The sequence below is a fragment of the Macaca nemestrina genome, chromosome 20 (genome assembly GCF_043159975.1).
Source record: "Macaca nemestrina isolate mMacNem1 chromosome 20, mMacNem.hap1, whole genome shotgun sequence".
Lineage (NCBI taxonomy): Eukaryota > Metazoa > Chordata > Mammalia > Primates > Cercopithecidae > Macaca > Macaca nemestrina.
In genome coordinates this window covers 46,729,002-46,753,886 of record NC_092144.1, presented here as the reverse complement: position 1 = coordinate 46,753,886, position 24,885 = coordinate 46,729,002, and the positions used below count along the sequence as shown (strand labels likewise).

Here is a 24,885-nt window from a genome sequence, read left to right as displayed (position 1 = left end):
TATGTTGCCTCATCTGGTCTTAAACTCCTAGGCTCAAGCAGTCTACCTACCTCAGCCTCGTGAAGTGTTGGGATTACAAATGTGAGCCATTATTTTATTTTTTATTTGTATTATTTTTATTTGGCCCCATTATTGTAAATAGGAAAAATAGTATGTTTTCAGTTCATTAAAAAATCCTAACCAATTTCAATTTGAATTCAACTTAAACCACCTAAATGACTTCTATCAGGGATTTCTGAATAATGTAAAACACTCAAAAGCCAGTTAACAGTTAATTACCAGATATGTTTGTGCATGCAGTGATTTTGAAAACTATTAACGTATGAATTATGCTTTCTTTCTATGCTTTAAGGAACAGATACTATAGTGACAATAAATGTAATATATTAGTATATAATGGACACAAATGACAGATAACAGCTTTAAATAATTTGAACTTATTAATTAGAATGTTGTTGAATGAGGACTGATGGTCAGAAATTAATGACGGTCAGAAGAGGTTAATGGTGTTCAGTGAGTGAAGGTGAGTGAGAATAATATATTGGAGCAGCAATCAATGCCTACAGTTCTGTGATTCCAAGCATCTGGTGCACAGTATTCTCACTCAAGACCTCAAAATTGAGTTACTGTGTACAAAGCTGTTCATAGAAAAACAAATGTTCCCAAGAAATACTTACCTTTTCTATATGCAGTGTTATCTGTTGTCTTCTAATACATTATCTTTTTTTATTTGTTTCAAACAAAAAAACGGAGTTTCACTCATGTTGCCCAGGCTGGAGTGCAGTGGTGCAATCTCGGCTCACCGCAATCTCCACCCCCCCAGGTTCAAGCAGTTCTCTGGCCTCAGCCTCCCAAGTAGCTGGGATTACAGGTGTGTGCCACCACACCTGGCTATTGTATTTTTAGTAGAGACAGGGTTTCTCCATGTTGGTCAGGCTGCTCTCAAACTCCTGATCTCAGGTGATCTGTCCGCCTCAGCCTCCCAAAGTGCAGGGATTATAATAGGCATGAGCCACTGCACCCGGCCTACATTATCTTTAATAAACACTGCAGCCCACTGAATTGTCATCACTCTGGAAACCACTGATTGTATATAGTGTATGATTATAATCTAAATGTTAATTCACTGTTTTAAAAACTGTCAAAAAAAATTTGGTAACTGAGAATCATTAGAACTCTGAATAATCTGTGTAACCACCATGATGCCACAACACTCATGCATTCTTCATCTAAAGTACATCTTCTCTAAAGTACATTTTGCTCAGATTGGATAAGTTATCCCCTCATTGCTCAGTCATTAACAATTGAGAGATTAACATAATTGCAAAATTATAAATTTAAAGGAAAAGTTAAATGTCAGTAGACTGTTAGGTGCCCTTCTACAATGAAACATACTTGTATATTAACTGCCATTTGCAGAGAATATCTTGAGCCAGACTTTTCAAAAATATGTTCAAGAAATAATTCCCAGGCCGGGCGCGGTGGCTCACGCCTGTAATCCCAGCACTTTGGGAGGCCGAGGCGGGCGGATCACAAGGTCAGGAGATCGAGACCACGGTGAAACCCCGTCTCTACTAAAAATACAAAAAATTAGCCGGGCGCGGTGGCGGGCGACTGTAGTCCCAGCTACTCAGTAGGCTGAGGCAGGAGAATGGCGTGAACCCAGGAGGCGGAGCTTGCAGTGAGCCGAGATCGCGCCACTGCACTCCAGCCTGGGCGACAGAGCGAGACTCTGTCTCAAAAAAAAAAAAAAAAAAAAAAAAAGAAATAATTCCCAAAATACATAGAGAGGGTTCTACCTCATTGCGTATGATACAGTGCATAACCAAATTTCCTTACTGGCATTGTGAATTCCACTTTGAACAAACCAAATTAAAAGGTTGAGAAGACCTGCAGTAAAGAAAATACTATCTTTTGTTTAACCCATTGTTTCCCAGTCCTGACCATTAATCCTTTCTCTTCTGTATGCTTATTAATATCTTTGGATTGTGAACACACTTTGAGAATTCCTTTTTAACCATAAAGAATGATGGTAAGGGGGAATTTTAGGCATTATGTCAGTTATTTAAATTTGATGGATGATATAGTGCTTTTCTGTTCTTCAATCATGGACTCTGTGTTAGAGAGGAGCAGTTTCTGTAGCTCAGGTTTTTACAGTCCTCTACACTCCATCATTGTCCAGATCAATTTTATAAGGGTTTTGTCTTTTTTTGTTTAGAGGTGGGCTCTCTGTCACCCAGGCTGGAGTGCAGTGACATGGCTCATTGCAGCATCAAGCTCCTGGGCTCAAGTGATCCTCCTGCTTCAGCCTTCCAAGTAGCTGGGACTACAGGTTTGCACCACCATACCTGGCTAATTTAAATTTTCTCTCTCTCTCTCTCTCTTTTTTTTTTTTTTTTTTTTTTGTAGAGACAAGGTCTTGTTTTGTTGCCCAGGCTGGTCTCAAATCCTGGGCTTCAAATGATCCTCCTGCCTTGGCCTCCTAAAGTACTGTAATTACAGACATGAGCCCCCATACCTGACCAAGGCTTTTTCTGTTGTTACAAGATTGTTTAAAAGGAGAAACTTGAATAACTGTTAACTCTTTCAGCACTTATGTTTATTTCATAAATCATGTTTTCAGACAAATTTTTCTCAAAATGGTTGGGAGCAGGTAGGAATGTACACTAATCAGAGAATTACTAAGGCAGACAAAAGTAGTTGCAGCACTGCTTTAGTTGCTCCTTTGAGATCTGTTACCATCGTAACTGTTTAACATGAAACTTTACTTTCTTTACATCAATGTTTTTCTTTAAAAAAATAATCACATTCACGCCTGTAATCCCAGTACTTTGGGAGGCTGAGGCTGGCGGATCATGAGGTCAGGAGTTCAAGACCAGCCTGGCCAATATGGTGAAACCCCGTCTCTGCTAAAATTACAAAATTAGCCAAGTGTGGTGGTGGCATGCCTGCAATCTCAGCTACTCAGGAGGCTGAGGCAGGAGCATTGCTTGAACCCAGGAGGGAGAGGTTGCAGTAAGCCAAATCGCGCCATTGCACGCCAGCCTGGGCAACAGAACAAGACTCCATCTTAAAAAAAAATCATTACATTTATCTTACAAAGTTACATATGAAGTTTATCCTATACCAAGGAAATAGTGTAAAATTTATTTTTATTTTTATTTTTATTTTTTGATTTTGAGACAGAGCCTCACTCTGTCACCCAGGCTGGAGTGCAGTGGCACAATCTCAGCTCACTGCAATCTCTGCCTCCTGGGTTCAAGCAATTCTCCTGCCTAAGCCTCCTGAGTAGCTGGTATTACAGGTGCCTGCCACCATGCCCGGCTAATTTTTGTATTTTTCGGTAGAGACGAGGTTTTGTCATGTTGGCCAGGCTGGTCTCAAACTCCTGGCCTCAAGTGATCCACTCGCCTTAGCCTCCCAAAGTGCAGGGATTACAGGTGTGAGTCATCACGCCCAGCTAAAATTTTTTTTAAAAACCACCTTCATTGTATTGCACTCATCTGTTAAAACTTTAGTGTTTATTTTTTGATGTTTTCTTCTGTGCTCAAGTATGGGCCTCATTTCAGTCTGGTAACAGTATACTATAATAGGATAACTGCAAATATATCTGTCACTTTAATTTGTTTTAACTTTAGAAAATTTTAAATATAGGCAAAAATAAAATAGTACCATGTACCCATAACCTCTTTAATAATCACACTATTTTTTGCCTTTCTTGTTTTATCTCCCAATAAGTTTTCACTGGGATATATTAAAGACAACCAGTATGCTATATACTGGTTATATTTTCAGTATATATCTTGAACAGAGAAGTCAACCTTTCACAATAATAGTTGGTTTGAGTCCAGATATAAATAAGGTCTGTACATTACATTTTATAGGTATTTGTCTTGTGCACCTTGCTTTTCTTTTTCAAAATGTCTGCAGAATTACATGTAGCAACCTAGTAACAGCAATGCCATGAAAACTCTATCCATTCCCCGTAAGCTGAGTATTCAGGTTGAGTTTTCTGTTTCTGCAAACTAGTGCAATAATACCTTTATATGCTTATTCTTGGATTTTGTTTATATAGAATATATTACAACTGATTATACTGCCAAGTAAAAAGTATGTGTGCATTTTCAATTTTAATAGATTATGCCCAATTACTTTTGAAAATGTCAGTTTACATTCTCACCAGTAATGTGTGAGAGTTTCTTTCCAGTGACATCACCAGTGTCAAATAACATGAGCTTCTGTTGGAGCCATGATGGAATAATTGGTTTGTATAAGGACTGTGATCCCTGACAGAAGAGAATCATGTGGGCCAGGCGTGGTGGCTCATGCCTGTGTTCCCAGCATTTTGGGAGGCCAAGGCAATCACTGGAGCATGGAAGTTTGAGACCAGCCTTGGCAACTCATAGTGAAAACCCATTTCTACAAACAATACAAAAATTAGCCAGGTGTGGTGATGCATGCCTGTATTCTCAGCTACGTGGGAGACTGAGGTGGGAGAATCACCTGAGCTTAGGGAGGTGAAGGTTGCAGTGAGCTGTGATCATGCCACTGCATTACAGCCTGGGTGACAGAATGAAACTCTCTCTATATATAAAAGTGAAGTTGTGCAATAGTCACACAAACTTTCTACTTGGAGACACATTCTGGATAATGAGAAAGCTGATCCCAAACAACGTGAAGTTCTTACTGTGTTGAGAAGATAACAGAGAGACTATGCTAGCTGGTACAGGGCAGAGTTCCGCAGAGGAAGGAGATAAACAGAAAAGATTTTCAGAAATGTGCACAGGGATTTTTTCTGGCGTCTTTTGAAAATATTAAATAGTACATGTGTAGAGTGCAGTTCCTCCACCTGACTGGGCACTAAGTGCAGTCAGGGAGCTGCAAGTTGGAAACTGCCCACAGTTCACATGTGGCCAAGAAAGGTTCTAATTCTGACCAGTGATCACCCACACTATTCAGTGGAAATCCCAGAAAGGTCACACATTAGGAGCAGAGCTAAACTATCTCTGAAGTAAAGACTTCAGCTCTTCTGTAAACTGCTTTTTAAAGAATTCAGAAGGATCAAGCCACTTCACAAGTATTTGCCTACAGATGAAGTTCAACATTGTTAGAAAAGTGTAATAATATCTAACACTTAACTGTAAATTTTACAATGCCCCGTGTCTATATAAAGAAGCGGGAAAATGTGACCCAAATAGGAAAAAATGTCAGCCCAGATGCAAGTGGCAGGGGAGATGGTATTAGCATAACAATATTAAAGAAACTGCAGCATCCTGAAGGTTTTTTTTTTTTAAGCATGTACACAGTGAGAGAAATGGAAGAGAAAAGAACAAAGTGAGACTTCTGGAAAAGAAAAATATCTGAAGAGAAAATTTATTGGAGATTAAACACCAATTTTTGGGAGAAAAAATCAGTGAATTTGAGAACATACCAGGAAAAATGAAGCACAGAGGGAAAAACACTGTAAGAGAGTCTCAGTGATCTGTGGGAAAATATAAAGCAGTTTAAGATATATGTAAATGTGAGTCTTAGAAGTGGGGAGAAGGCAGAAAAAATATGAAAAAACAATGGTTGAAGATACTCCAAATTTCTTGGAACCTATCACCCATAGATCTAAGAAGCTCAAAGAATTCAAGGCTAAACACAACACAAATTGCTGAAAACTAGTGGTAAAGGAAAATCTTGAGAACAGCCTGATGGAAAAAAGATACATACATGGGGACAAAAGTAACAAGATTCATAAACTTCTTGTGAGAATCTATGCAAGCTAGCAGAGAAAGGAATAGAGGGGAAACTCTGGTATTTCTGCACTTGGTAATAATATGAAAAAAGTGAAAACTTTTGTAAACAAGTGAAAGCTAAAGCCTCAGGGAAAAAAGAAATTGTGTTATTTGCAGCAACATGGGCACAGCTGGAGGCCATTAAGTGAATTTATGCAGTATCAGAAACCCAAATACTGTATGTTCTCACTTACAAGTAGAAGCTAAACACTGAGTACACATGGACACAAAGATTGGAACAATAAACACCAGGGCCTGCTTGAGAGTGGAGGGCAGCAGGAATGTGAGGGTCAAAAAACTGTCAGCTACTATGCTCACTACCTGGGTAGCAAAATCGTTTGTACACGAAACCCCAGGGATATGCATTTTGCCAGTGTAACAAACCTATATGTGTACTCCCCAAGCCTAAAATAATAGTTTCAAATGAAAAAAGAAATGAACTGTGAGAGAATTCATCACCAACAGATGCAGATGGAAACATGTTTTCATACATAGGAATGGAAATTAACAGAAAAGTTAAATATGGGTAAATATTGTTTTCCTCATATTCTCTTGAAAAAGTGAGTTTTTAATGCAAAAGCAATAATGTATTATAGGGATGGTAATATTTGTGGCAATTAAAATATGAAAACGGCTCAAAAGGTGAGAAGGTGGAATGGAAGTATTATTTGTGTAAGACCCCAACAAAATATACGATACGATATAATACATAAAACTAGACATTGAAAGTTAAAAATGAATGTTGAAAGGCTCTATAAAAAAAGCATGCAAAATTCTAAAAAGTGCTGTAATCAATGAGCCAGTAGAAGTAAAATAGAATATAATTTTTAAAACTACAAAAATAGGCAGAAAATTAGAAAAAGAATGAAGGATAAACAGAATAAAGAGCAAGTTGATTATTACAAACCCAAATATATCAATAATTACAAACAATGGTAATGGTCTAAATACTTCAGTAAAAAACACAGAAGAAAGCCGGGCGCAGTGGCTCATGCCTGTAATCTCACCAGCACTTTGGGAGGCCAAGGTGGGCGGATCACCTGAAGTCAGGGGTTTGAGACCAGCCTAGCCAACATGGTGAAACCCCATCTCTACTAAAAATACAAAAATTAGCCAGGCGTGGTGGCGGGTGCCTGTAATCCCAGCTACTCGGGAGGCCGAGGCAGGAGAATCGCTTGAACCCGGGAAGCAGAGGTTGCAGTGAGCTGAGATCATGCCACTCCACTCCAGCCTGGGTGACAAGGGCAAGACTCTGTCTCAAAAAAAAAAAAGAGGTTATGTAAAAAAAGATTAAAATATGAAGACTCAGGTTAAAAAGTCAAAAGTATATACCAACTCAAATAGGTTAAAAGTTAAACAAAAACAAAAACAACCATGCAAACACTAATTATACCAAAATGGCTATGTGAATATAAAACAAATTGCCTTTTGTTTTTTTCCAGAGTCTCACCCTGTCGCCCAGGCTGGAGTGCAGTGGCGCCATCTTGGCTCACTGCAACCTCCACCTCTCGAGTTCAAGCGATTGTCCTAGGACTACAGACGATGCACGCCACCATACCCGGTTAATTTTGTATTTTTGGTAGAGATCGGGTTTCACCATATTGGCCAGACTCATCTCAAACTCCTGACGCCAAGTGATCCGACCAACTCAGCTTCCCAAAGTGCTAGGATTACAGGTGTGACCCACCGCACCCAGCCCTCACAACAAATTGTCTTTGAAACAAGTAATATTACCAGGGATTTTCTTCTAAAAAAGGCATATTTTACAATACTATAGAAGCGTATTGACCAAGAAGACAAAGCAATCATACAAGTATTTGTGCCTAGTACCAGAACTAAACAATAAATTAAAAACTGCTAGAAATAAAAATAAATGGACAAACTCAAAATTATATTTTGAGATTTTAATCTATTCTCTCATTAATTTTTAAAAGTATAGAGAAAATCTGTAAATATATAAGATACTTGAACGGTGCTAATAACCAGCTTGTTGTAATTGATATTTATAGACAGTCCACCTAAGAGCAGCAGAAAGCAGTGTTTTCACTTATACAAAGAACATTTAGCAAGCTTGTTTATATTGTGAGCCATAAATTGTCAATATATTGAAAAGGATTGAAATCAGAAAATCTGTTTTCTCTTTTTTTTTTTTTTTTTTTTTTTTGAGACGGAGTCTCGCTGTGTCGCCCGGGCTGGAGTGCAGTGGCCGGATCTCAGCTCACTGCAAGCTCCGCCTCCCGGGTTTACGCCATTCTCCTGCCTCATCCTCCCGAGTAGCTGGGACTACAGGCGCCCGCCATCTCGCCCGGCTAGTTTTTTGTATTTTTTAGTAGAGACGGGGTTTCACCGTGTTAGCCAGGATGGTCTCGATCTCCTGACCTCGTGATCCACCCGTCTCGGCCTCCCAAAGTGCTGGGATTACAGGCTTGAGCCACCGCGCCCGGCCAGAAAATCTGTTTTCTAACCACAGTAGAATTAAGCCAGAAATTAATGTCAAAATTCAAAAATGTTTGCAAATTAAGCAACACACATTTAAGTAAACTATGGGACAAGTAAAAAATACCTACTTGCAGTCAAAAATAAAAACAGCATATAAAATTTTGTGGAATGCAACTAAAGCAGCACTTTGAGGGAAACGTTATGTTTTTAAATACACACCAATGATTTAAGTTCCTCCTTAAACAAAACAGGTGAGACTCAAAAAAGGAATTAAGCTTACAGCTGAAATCAATGACCCCCAAGAAAGCGAAAAACAAGGAAAGCACACCTGGAACCAACAAGAGGGCGCGTAAGAAAGTAGGCGGAGTACAGAGAAACCGCGCTCCACTGCACGAGACACATTCCTTTCACCAGACACCACACACACTCACACAGAAAAACACACACAGAGACATGCAGCACTCGCGCAGAAACACACACAGCCAGGCAGCTCCTCCCAGGAGAGAGCAGCCCCAGGACACACAGGCAGGTGATACCTTGAAATCCCAGGCGGGACAGCATTCAAGGAGACGCGCCCCCAACACTGTCTGGGCAGGCCTGATGCATCGGGGAGATCCGATAGGGATCACGCGGTGCATCCTTGAAGCTCTGCTGGAGGTTTCTTTAGCCTGGTTTGGCTCTGCCGGACTCCTAGGACCGGGGGACCAAGGCGACGATCCCCCGGAGAGGAGGGGCCACAGCCCAGCGCCAACTTACTGCCACGGAGGGGTCCTGCTCCGCCAAGCTGCTGCGACCCGTCCCCAGGCAACGGTGGCGGTCACTGTGACGCAAGCACCGGCTCGGCGATCGCGCCTGGTGACGCGCCCATGGCGCATGCGCATTCGCGTGCCCGGCTGGCGCTGCAGCAGCGTCAGGGCTCTCTGGCTGCAGCCCTATAGGAAAATGGTGGAGGCCGTGCAGGCGGCGGCCGGAGGAAGGAGTCTGAGTGAGACCAGCAGCGCAGGACCCCGACAATCCTGACCTCAGTGCCTACTTGAGCCCACTTTGTGTTCGGGTCTGGGTGGAGGAGGAGGCACTACAGACCGTGAGGTGGGCACTCAGGACTGCTCTCTAATTTGATTCCGGATTGGACGGTGTGGGCAGGAATCGGGTCCCATGGGGCTGGGGATCCAATCTGGTGAGGAGTGGAGGGGTCACTGGGGCAGCAAAACATATCTGAGACCCCAGTGGAGGGTGTGAGTAGGACATTCCCCCACCCCATGAGCTGACTGCCCCGCTTCGACCTGGGCCTCTCAGGGCCCTGTCCTGGTCTCCAAGCCCAGGGCCTCCTGCTTCTCAGCACTGCTGTGGAGAAAAGGCGGAAACAAGAACAAAGGCAAGCCCAATGTGGAGCAGAGGTGGCAACACCTGAAACTGGCATCCCATGGGGGCAGATAAGGTGGAGAGAGTGTCTCAGAGGCCTTTTGGGGTGAATTCAAGCCTGAAAGGGATGTCCAGGCATGCAGCCGAGGACCACTGAGGATCGCCCAAGAAAGCGAAGCACAAACAAAGCACACCTGGAACCACAGGAGGGCCTATGCCAGAGTCCAAGCCTCGTCCAGGGATTCCTGCCAGAGGAGCCAAGAGGATCCTGCAAACTGCAAACCACCCCAACTCCCACACCGGGATCACAACCCACCACCGGGCCTGCACCCAGCAAACCCCCAGTCCCTTTTGCTCTGTGAAATCCGTGGCAACCAAAAGGTGCAGTGCTGAGAGGCAGTCCCAGCCAGGAACAGAGCAATGGAAGACCCCTCAACAATGAGAAAACACCAGCAGATGAGATGAAACATAGCCTTGATTAGAAGGCAAAGACCAGCTACGGCTGGCTACCTCTCATCCTATGTGAATCATGCAGCCAACTGATGCAACAGGGAGACCAAGAGTTTCCTTGTTGGCGGAAGCTACGGGCACCCACGGTTCCACGAGCGTCACAGCTATCCAGTCATTAAGAAATGCGAGTGTTGAGAAGGAAACACTCATCACGTACATCCCCGCCAAGGCGGTCCTGGACGAACTGGGAAACGTTTGCTGTGGAGGACATTCTGGAGGACTGTGAGCCAGACCAAGGAAAACCTGGGCCCACGAGCATCAGGGAAGGCAAGAAAAGAGGGAGGACAGAGTAGAGGCCGCAGCCCAGGCAGGATCAATCCATCCCACTCCCTTGTGGCTCGGGGAACCAGGGTCCAACAGGGGACCTGGCAAGAAAGGCCACAGTTTGCGGTCTAAAGGATCTCTGAAATTCGTGTCTTCTGTCGCCAGCACAGCGCCATAGTGTGGACAAGGTTGTACACTGAAGAGGAAAAGGGGATGGTGTTGGAAGCAGTTTCTTTGACATCTTTCTGCACCTGTTCTGCAGGTGAAGGTGCCAGACCCCCTCCACAGCTCAGCGGATTGTATCCTCACCCCCATCTGACCTTTTTTCTGCACACATGCTTTAATCCAGAATGAAATCCGAAGAGGATGAAGGAGTGCCCGCCTCACGTCCTGAAGCTCCGGTTCCGCCAGTCACCGAATTAGAAGCGGGCTCAAGGGGGGGTCCTGAGGACAGGACGGCTAGGGTCCGTTCAGCCTTGGGTGCACCACAGGACCATGGACCCCCGGAGGAATTTGTTCTTGGGTGTGGTGTGCCCGTCTTCTTTCTGGAAGAGTGGCCCCCTTGGGGTGGGGAGGTGATTTGGACGCCTGCGGGTCTCAGCCAGCACCCCCACTTCACCGAGGCTTTAGGAACCAAGAGCAAAACAAAGAACGCTTGGCCCGGCAACCCAAGCCCGGCCAAAGAGAGGGGCGCATCAGAGAGTAGGCGCACTACAGAGAAACCGCGCTCCACTGCTCGAGCCACATTCCTTTCACGGGACACCACACACACTCACACGCAAACACACACACACACACACACAGAGAGACACACACACACACAGACATCCAACACTCGCGCAGAAACACACACAGCCAAGCAGCTCCTGAGGCTGCGGGGTTCTGCTCCCTGCCAGGAAGCCCTTCCGGGAAGAGAACAGCCCTGGGAAACACAGGCCGTACCTCGAAATCCCCGCGGGACAGCTGTCAAGGAGACACACCCCCACACCATCTAGTCATGCCCGACGCATCCTGGGGATCCTTAGGGATCACGTGGTGCCTCCTTGAATCTCCGCTTGAGGTTTCTTCAGCCAGGTTCAGCCCTGCCCGACTACTAGGATCGCGGGGACCATGGCGACTATCCAGCGGAGAGCGGACGCACTGCCACAGACGGCTTCTGCCCAGCCAAGCCGCTGGGGCCAGTCCCCCGGCAACGGCGGCGGTCACTGTGACGTGAGCTCCCCCCGGCCCCCGCCTCAGCGCTGGCGCCTGGAGATCGCGCCTGGCGCATGCGCTTTCGCGTTCCAGCTTTGTGGGCCGCCATTGTCAGGCCTCGCAGGCTGCAGCCCAATAGGAAGACAGTGGAGGCCGTGCAGGCGGCGGTTCGGGGAAGGAGACTGCATGCGACAAGCGGCGCAGGATCCTGACTGCCTGACTGTCCTGACCTCAGTGCCTCCTTGAGCCGACCTCGTGTTCGGGTCCGGGTGTAGGACGAGGTGCTTCAGACCGTGAGGCGGGCACTCGGGACTGCTCTTCTGATTTGGTTCCGGATTGGAGGGTGTAGGCCGGAATCGGGTCCCGCGGGGTTGGGGATCCGGTCTGGTGAGGTGTGGAGGGGTCGCTGGTGCCCAGAAACATACCGGATACCCTCGCGGCGGGGGGTGGTTCCAGCAGAACATTCCCCGGCTCCATGAGCTGACTGCCTCCCTTCGATCTGGGCCTCCCAGGGCTCAGGATTCCTGCGTCTCCAGCTCAGGGGCTCCTGCTTCTCAGCACTGCTGTCTGGAAAAGGCGGGAACGAGGACTAACGCAAGCCCCGTGTGGGGCAGAGATGGCAACGCCTGGAACTAGCTTTTCATGGGGCAGATAACGTGGATAGAGGGTTCCAACTACATCTCCCTTTATTCTACCCCATACTACTAAACCCCACCAGCTATTTGCCTACAAATTGAGTGTATCAGTCAGGACATTAGGACATCAAGATAAAGGACTAGAGTTTGGTAATCAACTACTGGCTTCTCCAGCAGCTCAGAATGTGGCCTGTATACATCACTTAATTCATTCAAGAAATGCGGACTGAGTTCCTACTGTGTGCTGGACACTTTCCTAGAAGTGGGGCACACTGCAGTGTGTGGGACAAAGGCTGGGCCGCTTATAGCTTACGTTCTAGTTGAAGAGAGAGTCAATCAACAACAACATTCTACCTTCAGACATTGGTAAATGCTCCAATGAAAAGACAAGGAAAATGAAAAGGTAAGAAAAGGGATGGAGAGAGATGGGATGAGGGGTGCCTGGGCAAACAACGCAATGATCTGGCGAAAGAGTATGACAATCATGAGGCTGCATGTTTTCCAGTTTCTGCTGCTGAAAAACAGCATCAACACTTCACATCTTTACTTTTCTGTTACATACATACTATTATTTAAATAAAAAATAGTACTAGTTAACTGTGAAAATTTCAATTAATAGGGCAGATTAAACAAATCCTTTACATTTAAACAAATATTTTATGGTTTTTTTTAATCCTCTGATACATTGTTTCAACTGAAAAAAAAAAACCTTCTTTATTTGATATTTAAACTCTTTAGTCTATATTAATGTATATTCTTAAGATACATAAATTTAAGACTTTTTTTCGAGACAGGGTCCCATTCTGTCACACAGGCTGGAGTGCTGTGGCTCACTGCAGCCTCCACCTCTCCAGGCCCAGATAATCATCCTGCCCCAGACTCCCCAGTAGTTGGGACCACAGGTGTACATCACCACATCCAGGTAATTTTTTTGTCTTTTTTTGTTGGGATGGGGTTTTGCCATGTTGCCCAGGCTGGTCTCCAATTCCTGGGCTCAAGTGATCTGCCTGCCTTGGTGTCTTAAAGTGTTGGGATTGCAGGCGTGAACCACCACATCCAGCCTAATTTAATATTTTTAAAAAGCAGAATGTAAACATGGTCATGCATTGTGTAATGATGTGGATACTTTCTGAGTAATGCATGGTTAGGTGACTTCATCATTATGTGAACATTAGAGAGTGTACATACGCAAACCTAGGTGATGTAGCCTGGCACACACCTACGCTATATGGTACAGCCTATCACTTCCAGGCTACAAATCCAAGTTGCCTGGATACCGTAGGTGATTCTACTCAATGGTATTCATGTATCTAAATATGTCTAAACATAGAAAGGGTACAGTAAAAATATGGTATAAAAGATAAAAAATGGTATACCTGCATCTGGCACTTACCATGAATGGAGCTTGCGAGACTGGAAGCTATTCCGGGTGAGTCAGCGAGTGAATGTGAAGGCTAGGACAGTACTGTATACTACTGTAGACTTTATATGTACTGTATGCTTAGGCTACACTAAATTTATTTGAATTTTTTCTTTGGTAATAAATTAACCTTAGCTTACTATAACTTCTTTACTTTATAAACCTTTTTAATTTTTAAAAATGTTTTGACTCTCTTGTAAGAAATTACCTTCAGACAAACACATTGTATAGCTGTACACAAATATTTTCTTTATATCATTATTCTATAATCTTCTACTTAAAATAATTTTTTTTAATTTTTAAAAATTTTTATTTTATTTTATTTTGAGACAGTCTTGCTCTCTCGCCCAGGCTGGAGTGCAGTGGTGTGATCTCAACTCACTGCAACCTCCGCTTCCTGGGTTCAAGCAATTCTCTTTCCTCAGCCTCCAGAAATTTTCTATTTCTTAAAAACTTTTTTGTTAAAAACAAAGACACAAACACATTGGCATAGGTACACGCAGTGCCAGGATCACCAAAATGTCATTAGGCCGTAGAAATTTTACAGCTCCATAAGAGTTGGAAGAAAAAATAATAATAATACAATTTTATAAAAAGAAAATTTTCAGCTCTGCTATAATCTTATGGGACAACTACTGTATATGTGGTCCCTCACTGACCAAAACATCATTATGTGGCATATGATTATAACAAATGATGGATGGCGAGGTGGTGAAGAAACTGGAACCCTTGTGCATTGCTGGTTGGAATATAAAAAGGTACAGCCACTGTAAAAAAAAAAAAAAAAAAAAAAACACAAAACAGTTTGGTTATTTCTTAATAAGTTAATCATAGAATTACCATATAACCCAGCAATTTCACTTCTAGGTATACACCCAAAATAACTGAATAAGGTGTTTAAACATAAACTTGTACAAGAATGTTCATAGCAGTACATTTCACAATACCCAAAAGGTGGCAACAACTCAAATGTCCACCAACTGATGGTATTACCCATGCAGTGGAATATTATTCAGCCATAAAAAGGAATGAAGTACTGAGGCATGCTACAACATGAAGGAACTTTGAGGACATTATGTTAATATGCTATATACTGTGTAATTCTATTTATAGGAAATATCCAGAATAGGCAAATCATTAGAGACTAGAGACAGTAAGCAGATTAGTGGATGCCAGGAGTTTGGGGAAGGGGTGGGAAGAATGGGAAGTGACTGCTTAATGGATACATGGTTTCTTTTTGGGGTGATGAAAATTTTCTGGAACTAGATTGTAGTGATGCTTGCACAGCATTGTAAATGTACTACATGTCACTGAATTACACACTTTAAAGTGGTTTAAATGGTAAATTTTATATTTGTGTATTTTGCCATGATAAAAAAAGTCACCTATCACCAACACTTTAGATCCCTTATTGACTCCTTAGACTTCCCACATCCCATGTCCCAGAGACTACCACTCTCCCAAATTCCAAGACCTCGGATACCTGACCCGCTGGGACACCCATACCAATCATAGCGTTCTCTGGACTCCTGAATCATTGAAAACCAAGTATCTGCATCCAGTCATTCATTGGACTTCTTTATCACTACATCCCAGAACTGATTCTCCTCCCCCAACTCCTAAACCCGATTCCTGCCACCCACTTCCCGTTTTCAGTCAATTGCATCCAATTTCTAAACCCCATCTCTCCACAAGACCACACATTGCCATGGTTTCCTCAAAAGACATCTCTCCTGTGGCTGCAGGGCCGCTGCTACAAACCCTCTCCACCCCGCCCCAAGGCTGCCACACACGCTTAGGTGCGGCTTTCTGCTGTGTAGCCAAATGCCCAGGGCGCCCCATTAGAATATGAGATGCTGAGTAATTAATTGCGTCTATGCGGTGAAACCAGGTAGCTGCACCCATTTAGCTGTTTCTCCCTGGGGACGACAATTTTCAAAGATGTGTCCTACAGTACCCACAAACTATCTTTTTCTGACTCCGAGGTTTTGGTTGTTCTAGATAGGGATTACACAGTTTACACTGACCTGCTACCATCCTTTCTGTGGGAACCCCACTCTGAGGCTGTCACTTCTGCAGGAAATCGCTGTCGGCATCTCCTCTCGATCAATACAGTGCTAGTTCTAAGAAAGACATTAGGCCGGGCACGGTGGCTCACGCCTATAATTCCAGCACTTTGGGAGGCCGAGGCAGGTGAATTGCTTGACGTCAGGAGTTCAAGACCAGCCTGACCAACATGGTGAAACCCTGTATCTACTAAGAATACAAAAATTAGCTGGGTGTGGTGGCTCATGCCTGTAATCCCAGCACTTTGGGAGGCCGGGGCAGGAGAATCGCTGAAACCCAGGAGGTGGAGGTTGCAGTGAGCTGAGATCGTGCCACTGCACTCCAGCCTGGGCTGGAGTGAGTGAGACTCTGTCTCAAAAAAAGAAAAGAAAGACAGTAGTGGTCTGCAACCTGCTGTCACTGGTGAATGGTAGGGTATACTGGGCGCCACTATTTTGGAGAAGGTGCTGAACAGCTTAGATTCCACTGCTGGGTGGAGGAACCCAGAAAGGCCATGGCAGAGGGGACTCCTTCCTTCCCATAAGCGCGAATGGCACTGGCCCTGCTGTGTGCCGGTCTGAGAAGAGATAGCTTGGACAAAGACTTGGGAAGGGCAGAGTGACAGGGAAGAAGCCACAGCTAAAGGGAGTGTGAATCCAGTGGCACTTTCAAAATTCCTGACCCACAGACAGCGTGTGAGACGTTTATTGTCGTTTTAGGTCACTAAGTTTGGGGGACAATTTGTTATTCAACAAGAATACACCTTCCTTTCTGGTCTCCAACACTCCAGACACATTCCCTTAGGATGTTTGCATTTTTGCATTTCCTGTTCCCTCTGCCTGGAACACAATTTTCTAGACAGTTGCATTATTACATCTCTAATTTCCGTTAGGTCTTTATGCAGAGATCATTTTGAGGGCTTTCCTGGTTACTGCATATAAAATTTAACTCCCCTCCTATTTCATTTTGCTTCCTGACAATTATCAACATTTCTCTTTCTGTTTACCGCTTTATCCCCAGATCCTAGAACGGTGTCCAGTTCATAGTAGGCACGCAGTGTATTCTGTTTAGTGGAGAACTTCCAGCAAGCATATCTAGAATCTGTGCACTCATGGTGCCCAGCAGCAAGTATGTGGCTTACTTAAATTACTATTCCAACACAGTTGCCATCCTCACTCCTCCCTACTTTTTTTTTTTTTTTTTGAGACGGAGTCTGGCTCTGTCGCCCAGGCTGGAGTGCAGTGGTCGGATCTCAGCTCACTGCAAGCTCCGCCTCCCGGGTTTACACCATTCTCCTGCCTCAGCCCCCTGAGTAGCTGGGACTACAGGCACCCGCCACCTCGCCGGGCTAGTTTTTTGTATTTTTTTAGTAGAGACGGGGTTTCACCGTGTTAGCCAGGATGGTCTTGATCTCCTGACTCGTGATCCGCCCGTCTCGGCCTCCCAAAGTGCTGGGATTACAGGCTTGAGCCACCGCGCCCGGCCTCCTCCCTACTTTCAAATAAGTGTTTCCCTGATGGGGTGGGTGGACTCCAAGATGGCCCCCAATGATCTCTGCTGCCTGGTCATCTGGAGAGGGAAATTACTCTCATGTGTAATTCCTTCTCTTTGAGTATGGCTGGGACCTATGACTTGTTTCTAATAGAATGCAGCAAAGGTGACAAGACTTCATTTCCATAGCCCTAACTCAACCTTAGACCAAGCCAGGGTGCCGTCTTGTCAGAAAATGGAAACGTTTTCAAGGCTTCATTTGGTTTGAAATGTTTTCCCCCTTTATTTTATGTTTTTCAAATTACAAAAGCAATATATGTGAACAAGACAATGCAAAGGTATTTAGACAACTTATTACCCTTCTCCACCAAGGTAACCAATGAATGTTAACACCTTCGTGTGTATTTTTCTACATGTTTCTATGTTCATATAAACATCCACATGCATATATACACACACAGGAGTTTTCACTTTTTTAAAAAATAGAATTGTATACATTATTATGAAATTTTCCCTTTTCACTTAACAATATATACCATGAACATCCCCACAAATTAGCAAAATTCTAGCTCCCCCATCCCCAGCCAAATTTACTAACTCACACATTTGTGGTATCACAATTTTTCTTTTTTGGTTTTCCTTTTCCCTACACCCCTGACTCCCCCATATCCTACCTGCATTACCCACCTCCCTCCAAGTCAATGCATACTCTTCTACACTTTTCTTCATGCACATAAAATCAAATAAACATATATAGATACCGCTTATTGCTGATAAACACCTAGAGACATTTTGTTAATGATTTACAAAAATGGAGTCATATTTAACACACTTAATATCTACCTTGCATTTTTCACTCAGGAGAACATTGTGGAATTCCACTCAAGTCCACTAGCATAGTTTTAATTTGTGGCTATATTAACATTCTATGAAATGGATATACTATAGTTCTTTCCTTTCTCCAATTTCCCAATTGATGGGTATTTACTTTGATTCTAGTGTTTGCTTTGGTTTTCGGTGTTTATTTTGCCATTAGAAACAACTTTACAATAAACGTCCATGTTCACATGTTCATCTGTCTTTTATGTATTGGGGCTTTTATTTCTAAGGGAAGATTCCCCAAAGTGACATAAGTATTTTAATAATATTTAATAATATTAACAGATTTCTTTTGTTTGTTTGTTTGTTTTTGAGATGGAATCGTGTTCTGTTGCCCAGGTTGGAGTGCAATGGCACAATCTCGGCTCACTGCAACCTCTGCCTCCCGGGTTCAAGTGATTCTCCTGCCTCAGCCTCCCGAGTAGCTGGGATCACAGGCGCCTGCCATCATGCCCGGCTAATTTTTGTATTTTTAGTAGAGAAGGGTTTTCACCATGCTGGCCAGGCTGTTATTGAACTCCTGACCTCAGGCAATCTGCCTGCCTCGGCCTCTCAAAGTGCTAGGATTACAGGCTTGAGCCACCACGCCCAGCCTAAATATTACCAGATTTCTTTCCAAAAGAGTAACTTGCATTGTTTTTCAAAATTTATTTCTCCACCAGCAGTGTATAACATCTTTTGTTCTGATAGCTAAAAATAGTGTTATTTGATTTTAACTTTAAATCTGCATCCCCCAATGACTACTGAGGATAAACATTTTTGGACAGGTCCATCGGCCACTTAGATTTGCTCTTCTCACAATTGTTGCCTCATATTCTTTGCCACGTTTTGCTATTGGGATTTTCCCTGTCCATTTGGTGACTGCCTTCTCTCTGATCAGCTCTACAAATATTTCTCCACAATCTATTATCTCTTGAGTTTGTTGATGGCATCTTTTGTCACCCAAAAGATTGTATCTTTTACGTAGTCAAATGTTTATTTCCTTTTTTCTTTTGCTTTTTTTCTTTTTTTTTGAGATGGAGTCTTGCTCTGTTGCCCAGGCTGGAGTGCAGTGGCACAATCTTAGCTCACTTCAACCCCTGCCTTCTGGGTTCAAGTGATTCTCCTGCCTCAGCCTCCCACGTAGCTGGGACTACAGGCATGTGCCACCACACCCAGATAATTTTTGTATTTTTAGTGGAGATGGGGGTTTCACCATGTTCACAAGACTAGTCTTGAACTCCTAACCTCAGGTGATCCGCCTGCCTCAGCCTCCCAAAGTGTTGGGATTACAGGCATAAGCCACCACGCTCAGCCTTCTAATGCTTATTTCTAAATAGCTTCTGAGTGTCCTGTGTTGGTAATCTCTCCCAACTCCTAGATTGTACATGTAGGTTCCTTTGATTTTAAGAATTCTGTTGCTTTAAAATGTTATGTCTTAAATCCACCCAGAATTTATTTTTGTGCTGTTAATCCAAATTTTCTTCCTTTAATATTAAAAGGTTCTTGTTCCAGAATTCTTTTTAAGTAAACTACTCTTTTCCCCTATGGTTTGAGATTCTACCTTTTTCACATATGAGAAAGTTCATATATATCAAAGTCTATTTCTGAATTTTCTACTGTGTTCTAATGATGTATTTACCTGTTCCTTTGCCAATACAATATTAATTTCATTAGAATGACTTCATGTTGTCTTCTGGTATCTAGCACGGCATTTAAAATTTTTTAAATTATTATGGATATATAATTGTTATATATATTTATTGGGTACATGAGATGTTTTGATACATGGTATGACTTTTTTCCTATTTTTTTCTCAATGATTCTCAAAAAAAAATCATTGAGATTTAGTCTAATTCCAAAAAAAGTACATATAAATTATTACGTGTTTCTTGTCAGTATGGAGAAAGGCTCTTGATTTTGGTATCCTGCCTTCTTAAAAAGTTAGCTCAAAAAATAATTAGAGTCTTTTCATTTATTGGTGTACAACCATATCACCAGTAAAAATGGATAGTTTTACCTTCTGCTGTTTATACCAATTCATTTCTTTTTATTGCCTTCACTGGAATCTCTAAGACAATGTTGAATTCCTGATTTTTAAAGATGGCTTTGGCATAATACATGCTTTGGGGTTTGGGTGAATTTTTTTTTTTTTTTTTTTTTTTTAAGAAAAACCTCTTTAAGTGGTTACCATCTATTACATATTAACACATTCCATGAAATGCCTTCTCAGTATCTGTTGAAAGTTCGTATGATTCTTCTTCTTTAAGTTGTTAATTTGATTGATGTGTTTCCTATTCCTGAACTGGCTTGACATTCTTGGGATGACTCTTACTATGTCATTCTTTGGGTATATGGCTGAATTCTATTTGCCAGTATTTTAATTATAATTTTTGTTTCTATATTCATGAGTAAGACTGGTCCGAAGTTTTCTTTTTTCTTTTTTTTTTTTTTTTTTGACAGAGTTTTGCTCTTGTTGCCCAGGCTGGATGGCACGATCTTGGCTCACTGCAACCTCTGCCTCCTGATTCTCCTGCCTCAGCCTCCCAAGTAGCTGGGACTACAGGCGTGTGACACCACACCTGGCTAATTGTTGTATTTTTAGTAGAGACGGGGTTTCACCATCTTGGCCAGGCTGGTCTCGAACTCCTGACCTCACGATCCACCTGCCTCAGCCTCCCAAAGTGCTGGGGTTACAGGCATGAGCCACTGCACCTGGCAGAAGTTTTCTTTTTTTCAACTATCTGTATTTGATTTTGGTGTTAAAACTTATTCTGACTTAATAAAATAAATGAGGAGTATAGTTTATGGATTATATTATATCCATATAATAAATAACACTGGTATTACTCTTTCTTTAAAAGATAGATAGAACTAAGCATGAACTCTTCTGAGCCTGGAGCATTTTCCCATTATAGATCTTTAATAGCTTTTTTTGAGTTTTTCAATGGTAATTATTCTACCAAATTTTCTACTTCTTATTGCAGTTTTCATAATTTAAAGTTTATTAGAAAAGCATCCGCCTCCTCTGTTTAAAAAATATGTTGATTAGAATTGTATGAGTTATCTTTTTATCACTTAAAAAGTCATATTGATATCTGTGGTTATGTCTCCTTTCTCATTCTGGATCAGGCAGTCTTACATGGAGGCAAATCTTGAAAAATGTAGATTCCACATGGCCATTTTATTTTCTTACATGGATGACATGGAAGCAGTCTTCTTTCCAAACATTGAAATAATGAAGACCTTGGGATTTAGTGTCCAGGACACTTGCAAGGAAATATAAATGAAAAAAAAAAGAATATTCTTGAATTAATTTGCAGAAGAATAGAGAGAAAAGAAATTCTCCTTCAGTGGTCTATGCATGAAACATTTCTGAGTTATACAAACTGCATATAGAATAGTGTTATCTATGCTACTAATTTGCTACAAGACAAGACATTTTAAGCAAGACTAAGAAAATATGAACAGTGTACTGTATACCAGGGTGACACTACATTTTGTCAAATAGTTTACAGTGTTTCATTTACCCAATATCAGGTTCTTAAACTGTTCCTTAGCTTGCATTTTTAACATAAATAACTACATTTTGGTAAAGTTTTTCGCCAAATTATCAAAATACATTTAAAAACACTGCAGAGGACAATAACAACCTCTATAGCCATTTACGTGTATTACAAAAAGTGGAAAAATGTAGCTGGTATAATAAAGTTCTTTTAAAGATAGTGGGCCATGTCGTTGTTGTTATTTTTTTTTTGTATTGTTAAGACATTAAAAGACAATGATATTTAAAGTGGAAAAGTTTTCTGAATGGCATTCTATATATTGTGTGACATGTGTCTGCTATTCAGATTTTGTGTTAATTTCACATTTACAACTCCAAAATACAAATAGTGCTGATTGTATGGCTCACTGTGGAATATACCAGAGTATGCCTTTAAGACTCTTCAGAGATATTTTGTTTTCTGTTGTTATTCCATTTAATACATTTTTAAACATTTACATGCCAGGGTGACCATGCTTATGTTTTATAAAGTATTTTCCAGAAAAGTTTGTATCACAATTAGATCATGATTTCCATTATGATAAAACACTGTCAGTTGGGTGTGGTGGCTCACATCTGTAATCCCAGCACTTCGGAAGGCCGAGGCAGGCAGATCACGAGGTCAGGAGTTTGAGACCAGCCTGGCCAACATGGTGAAACCCCATCTCTACTAAAAATACAAAAATCAGCCAGGTGTGGTGGCAGGTGCCTGTAATCCCAGCTACTTGGGAGACTGAGGCAGGAGAATTGCTTGAACCTGGGAGGCGGAGGTTGCAGTGAGCCGAGATAGTGCCATTGCACTCCAGCCTGGGAAACAGAGAATCCAACTCAAAAAAAAAAAAAAAAAAACACACACATATACACTGTCCAAATTCATTAAAATGAATTCATTAAGATTTCTCCTAAGGATAGATTCCCTACATACCATGAAACCAGATATTTTGCTCAAGTATTTCCCACAATTATTAAGTTTTCATTCCTGTAGGCATTCTTCCGAGCATGAATTTTCTGATGTCTGCTGAGGTTTGGCTTCTGGTAGAAAGCTTTCCCACATTCATTGCACCCATAGGGCTTCTCTCCTGTGTGAGTTCTCCAATGTTTATTGAGGCAGGACTTCTGGCTGAAGGATTTTCCACATTCTCTGCAACGATAGGGTCTTTCTCCCGTGTGCATTTTTCGATGTACATTGAGGTATGACTTCTCACCAAACGATTTCCCGCATTCACTGCAGACAAAGGGTCTCTCTCCTGTATGTGTTCTCTGATGTTCTGTGCGGTGTGACTTCTGGGTAAAGGCTTTCCCACAAAAGAAACATTCAAAGGGTCTTACCCCAGTGTGAATTCTCTGGTGTTTGATGAGGGTTGACTTATGTGAAAAGGCTTTCCCACAGTCAGTGCAGCCATAAGGCTTCTCCCCAGTGTGACTTCTCTGATGCCTAATGAATTCAGACTTGTAGCAGAAGGCTTTCCCACACTCACTACAGACGTGGGGTTTTTCTGTAGGTGGAACCCTCTTCCGTTTGTACACGAGAGAATCACTTACTGCTGGTTTATACATAAGTGCCGGGTTCTGGGTGAAAGCTTTCTCACAGTGACTGCAACCCCAGGGCTTTTCTCCATTCGGTCGTCTACCATGGTGTATACGCTGAAGCAATTTCTCATAACCATAACACTCATCTTGCTTTTTTGCACAGTTTCTCTTAAAACCAATCAAGTCTAAATTATGGTTCAAATTCTTTCCACAAGGGTTCCAGTTGTTAGGGCTCTGGATTGAAGAAAAAAGGTCAGTGCTCAGAAGTGATATTTTCCCAAACTTACTATATTCACGGCTTTTTTCCTTGGGCAGTGTTTTCTTGCTTATGGCTGCGCCTTGCCTCAAAAGCATGTCTTGCTGTCTTTTCCTCTGGATATTAACTTGCCAGATGTCTTCTGGAGAAAGTACAGTGAATCATCCTTATGAAACTTCATACTACTTGAGAAATGCTCTCAAAATTTAAAGAGTGCACAGCACACAAATAGAGAACGTGAACCATAACCCAAAGCACAAATGCAGGGAAGAGTGTTCTATGAGGAAAGAGGATTCTGAACACTGGCACAAATGCAATACAATGTACCATAGAGTATAGAGACCAATAATTTCAAAGAAAACCGGATATTACAGAGCAGAGGGTGGCAAACTTATTCTTAAGGGGTCAGAAAGTAAAGGCTTTGTGGGCCATATGGTCTCCGTCGCAATGACTCAACTCTCCCACCATACCGTGAAAATATAGATGATACGTAAACATAAGAATGTGGCTGTGTTCTAACAAAACTTTATTCACAAAGCAGGTGGCCAATCGGCAGGCCATAGTTTGCTGATCGCTGTTATAGAAGAAAGAAGGTGAACTGTTAATACAGTACCTTGCTGTCCGGCATGTGGGTTTTCAAGTGGCAATTTTGGCCTTACTTGGAGCTTGTTAGATGTGTAGAATCTGAGGCCCCACCCCAGACCTACTTAATCAGAATCTGCATTTTAACAAGATGCCCGGGTGATTCCAAACACCTTGGAGTTTAACAAGCACTGGTATAGCGGTCATCCAAGGGTGTATCATATTGGGCTAGTTAGTTACAATATAAATGGCAAAGCACTCTAAAGCGAACCAGATTAAAAAATAAAGTCAACAAAGCTAACTAAAACTTAAGCAAGAGTTCTTAACTTGGTAGGCAGAAATCAGCGGTCTTGTGAACTTTGATAGAAATTACATTTTTGTTTTCACTGAGTTCCAACTACAGTTGAACAATTCCTTTGACTATGAATGTAAGCAACAAAACACAGTAGTATCAGCACTTCCTGTGACTTGATACTAGTTTGTGAATCTTGTTATTTTCAGGTCACATTATTATATTTATAATCATCTCTTCTTTGAGATCATGATAGTTATTAGACCTGATGTTAGGTCTCATTAATGTATAAATAAAAAAGTACATGTACTATTATATTGCACATTTTGAAAACATTTTGAAGCCGGGCATGGTGGCTCACGCCTGTAATCCCAGCACTTTGGGAGGCCAAGGCAGGTGGATCATCTGAGGTCAGGAGTCAGAGAACAGCCTGACCAACATGGTGAAACCCAGTCTCTACTAAAAATACAAAATAAGCTAAGTGTAGTGGCACATGCCTATAGTCCCATCTACCCAGGAGGCTGAGGCAGGAGAATCGCTTGAACCCAGGAGGTGGAGGCTGCAGTGAGCTGAGATCACACCATCACACTCCGGCCTGGGTAACAGAGCGAAACTCCATCTAAAAAGAAAAAAAAAGAAGAAAATATTTTGATAACTATTTTCTATGATCTTATGAATTTTA

General features: G+C 42.3%; 2 protein-coding genes across 17 annotated transcripts in view; one reads left to right on the top strand and one right to left on the bottom strand.

The window, feature by feature from the left end:
* LOC105495429 (zinc finger protein 793) overlaps window positions 1-24,885 on the bottom strand; it is a 74,302-nt gene that overhangs the window by 29,215 nt on the left and 20,202 nt on the right. For 13 of the 16 annotated variants that reach the window (XM_011764961.2, XM_011764962.2, XM_011764958.3 and 10 more), the window contains one exon: window positions 20,532-23,471. In XM_011764961.2, the coding sequence (XP_011763263.2) occupies window positions 22,489-23,471 (983 nt within the window). In that variant the 3' untranslated portion in view covers window positions 20,532-22,488. Of the gene's footprint in view, window positions 1-8,755; window positions 10,552-10,675; window positions 10,980-11,297; window positions 14,372-20,531; window positions 23,472-24,885 lie in introns of those variants that run through there. The other 3 variants (XR_011617854.1, XR_011617855.1, XM_011764955.3) reach the window with 2 other exon arrangements.
* LOC105495427 (zinc finger protein 569) overlaps window positions 12,452-24,885 on the top strand; it is a 142,380-nt gene continuing 129,946 nt past the window's right edge. Inside the window, exon 1 of the mRNA XM_071087654.1 lies at window positions 12,452-12,587. The gene's annotated coding sequence lies outside the window, so the exon portion shown is untranslated. The remainder of the gene's footprint in view (window positions 12,588-24,885) is intronic.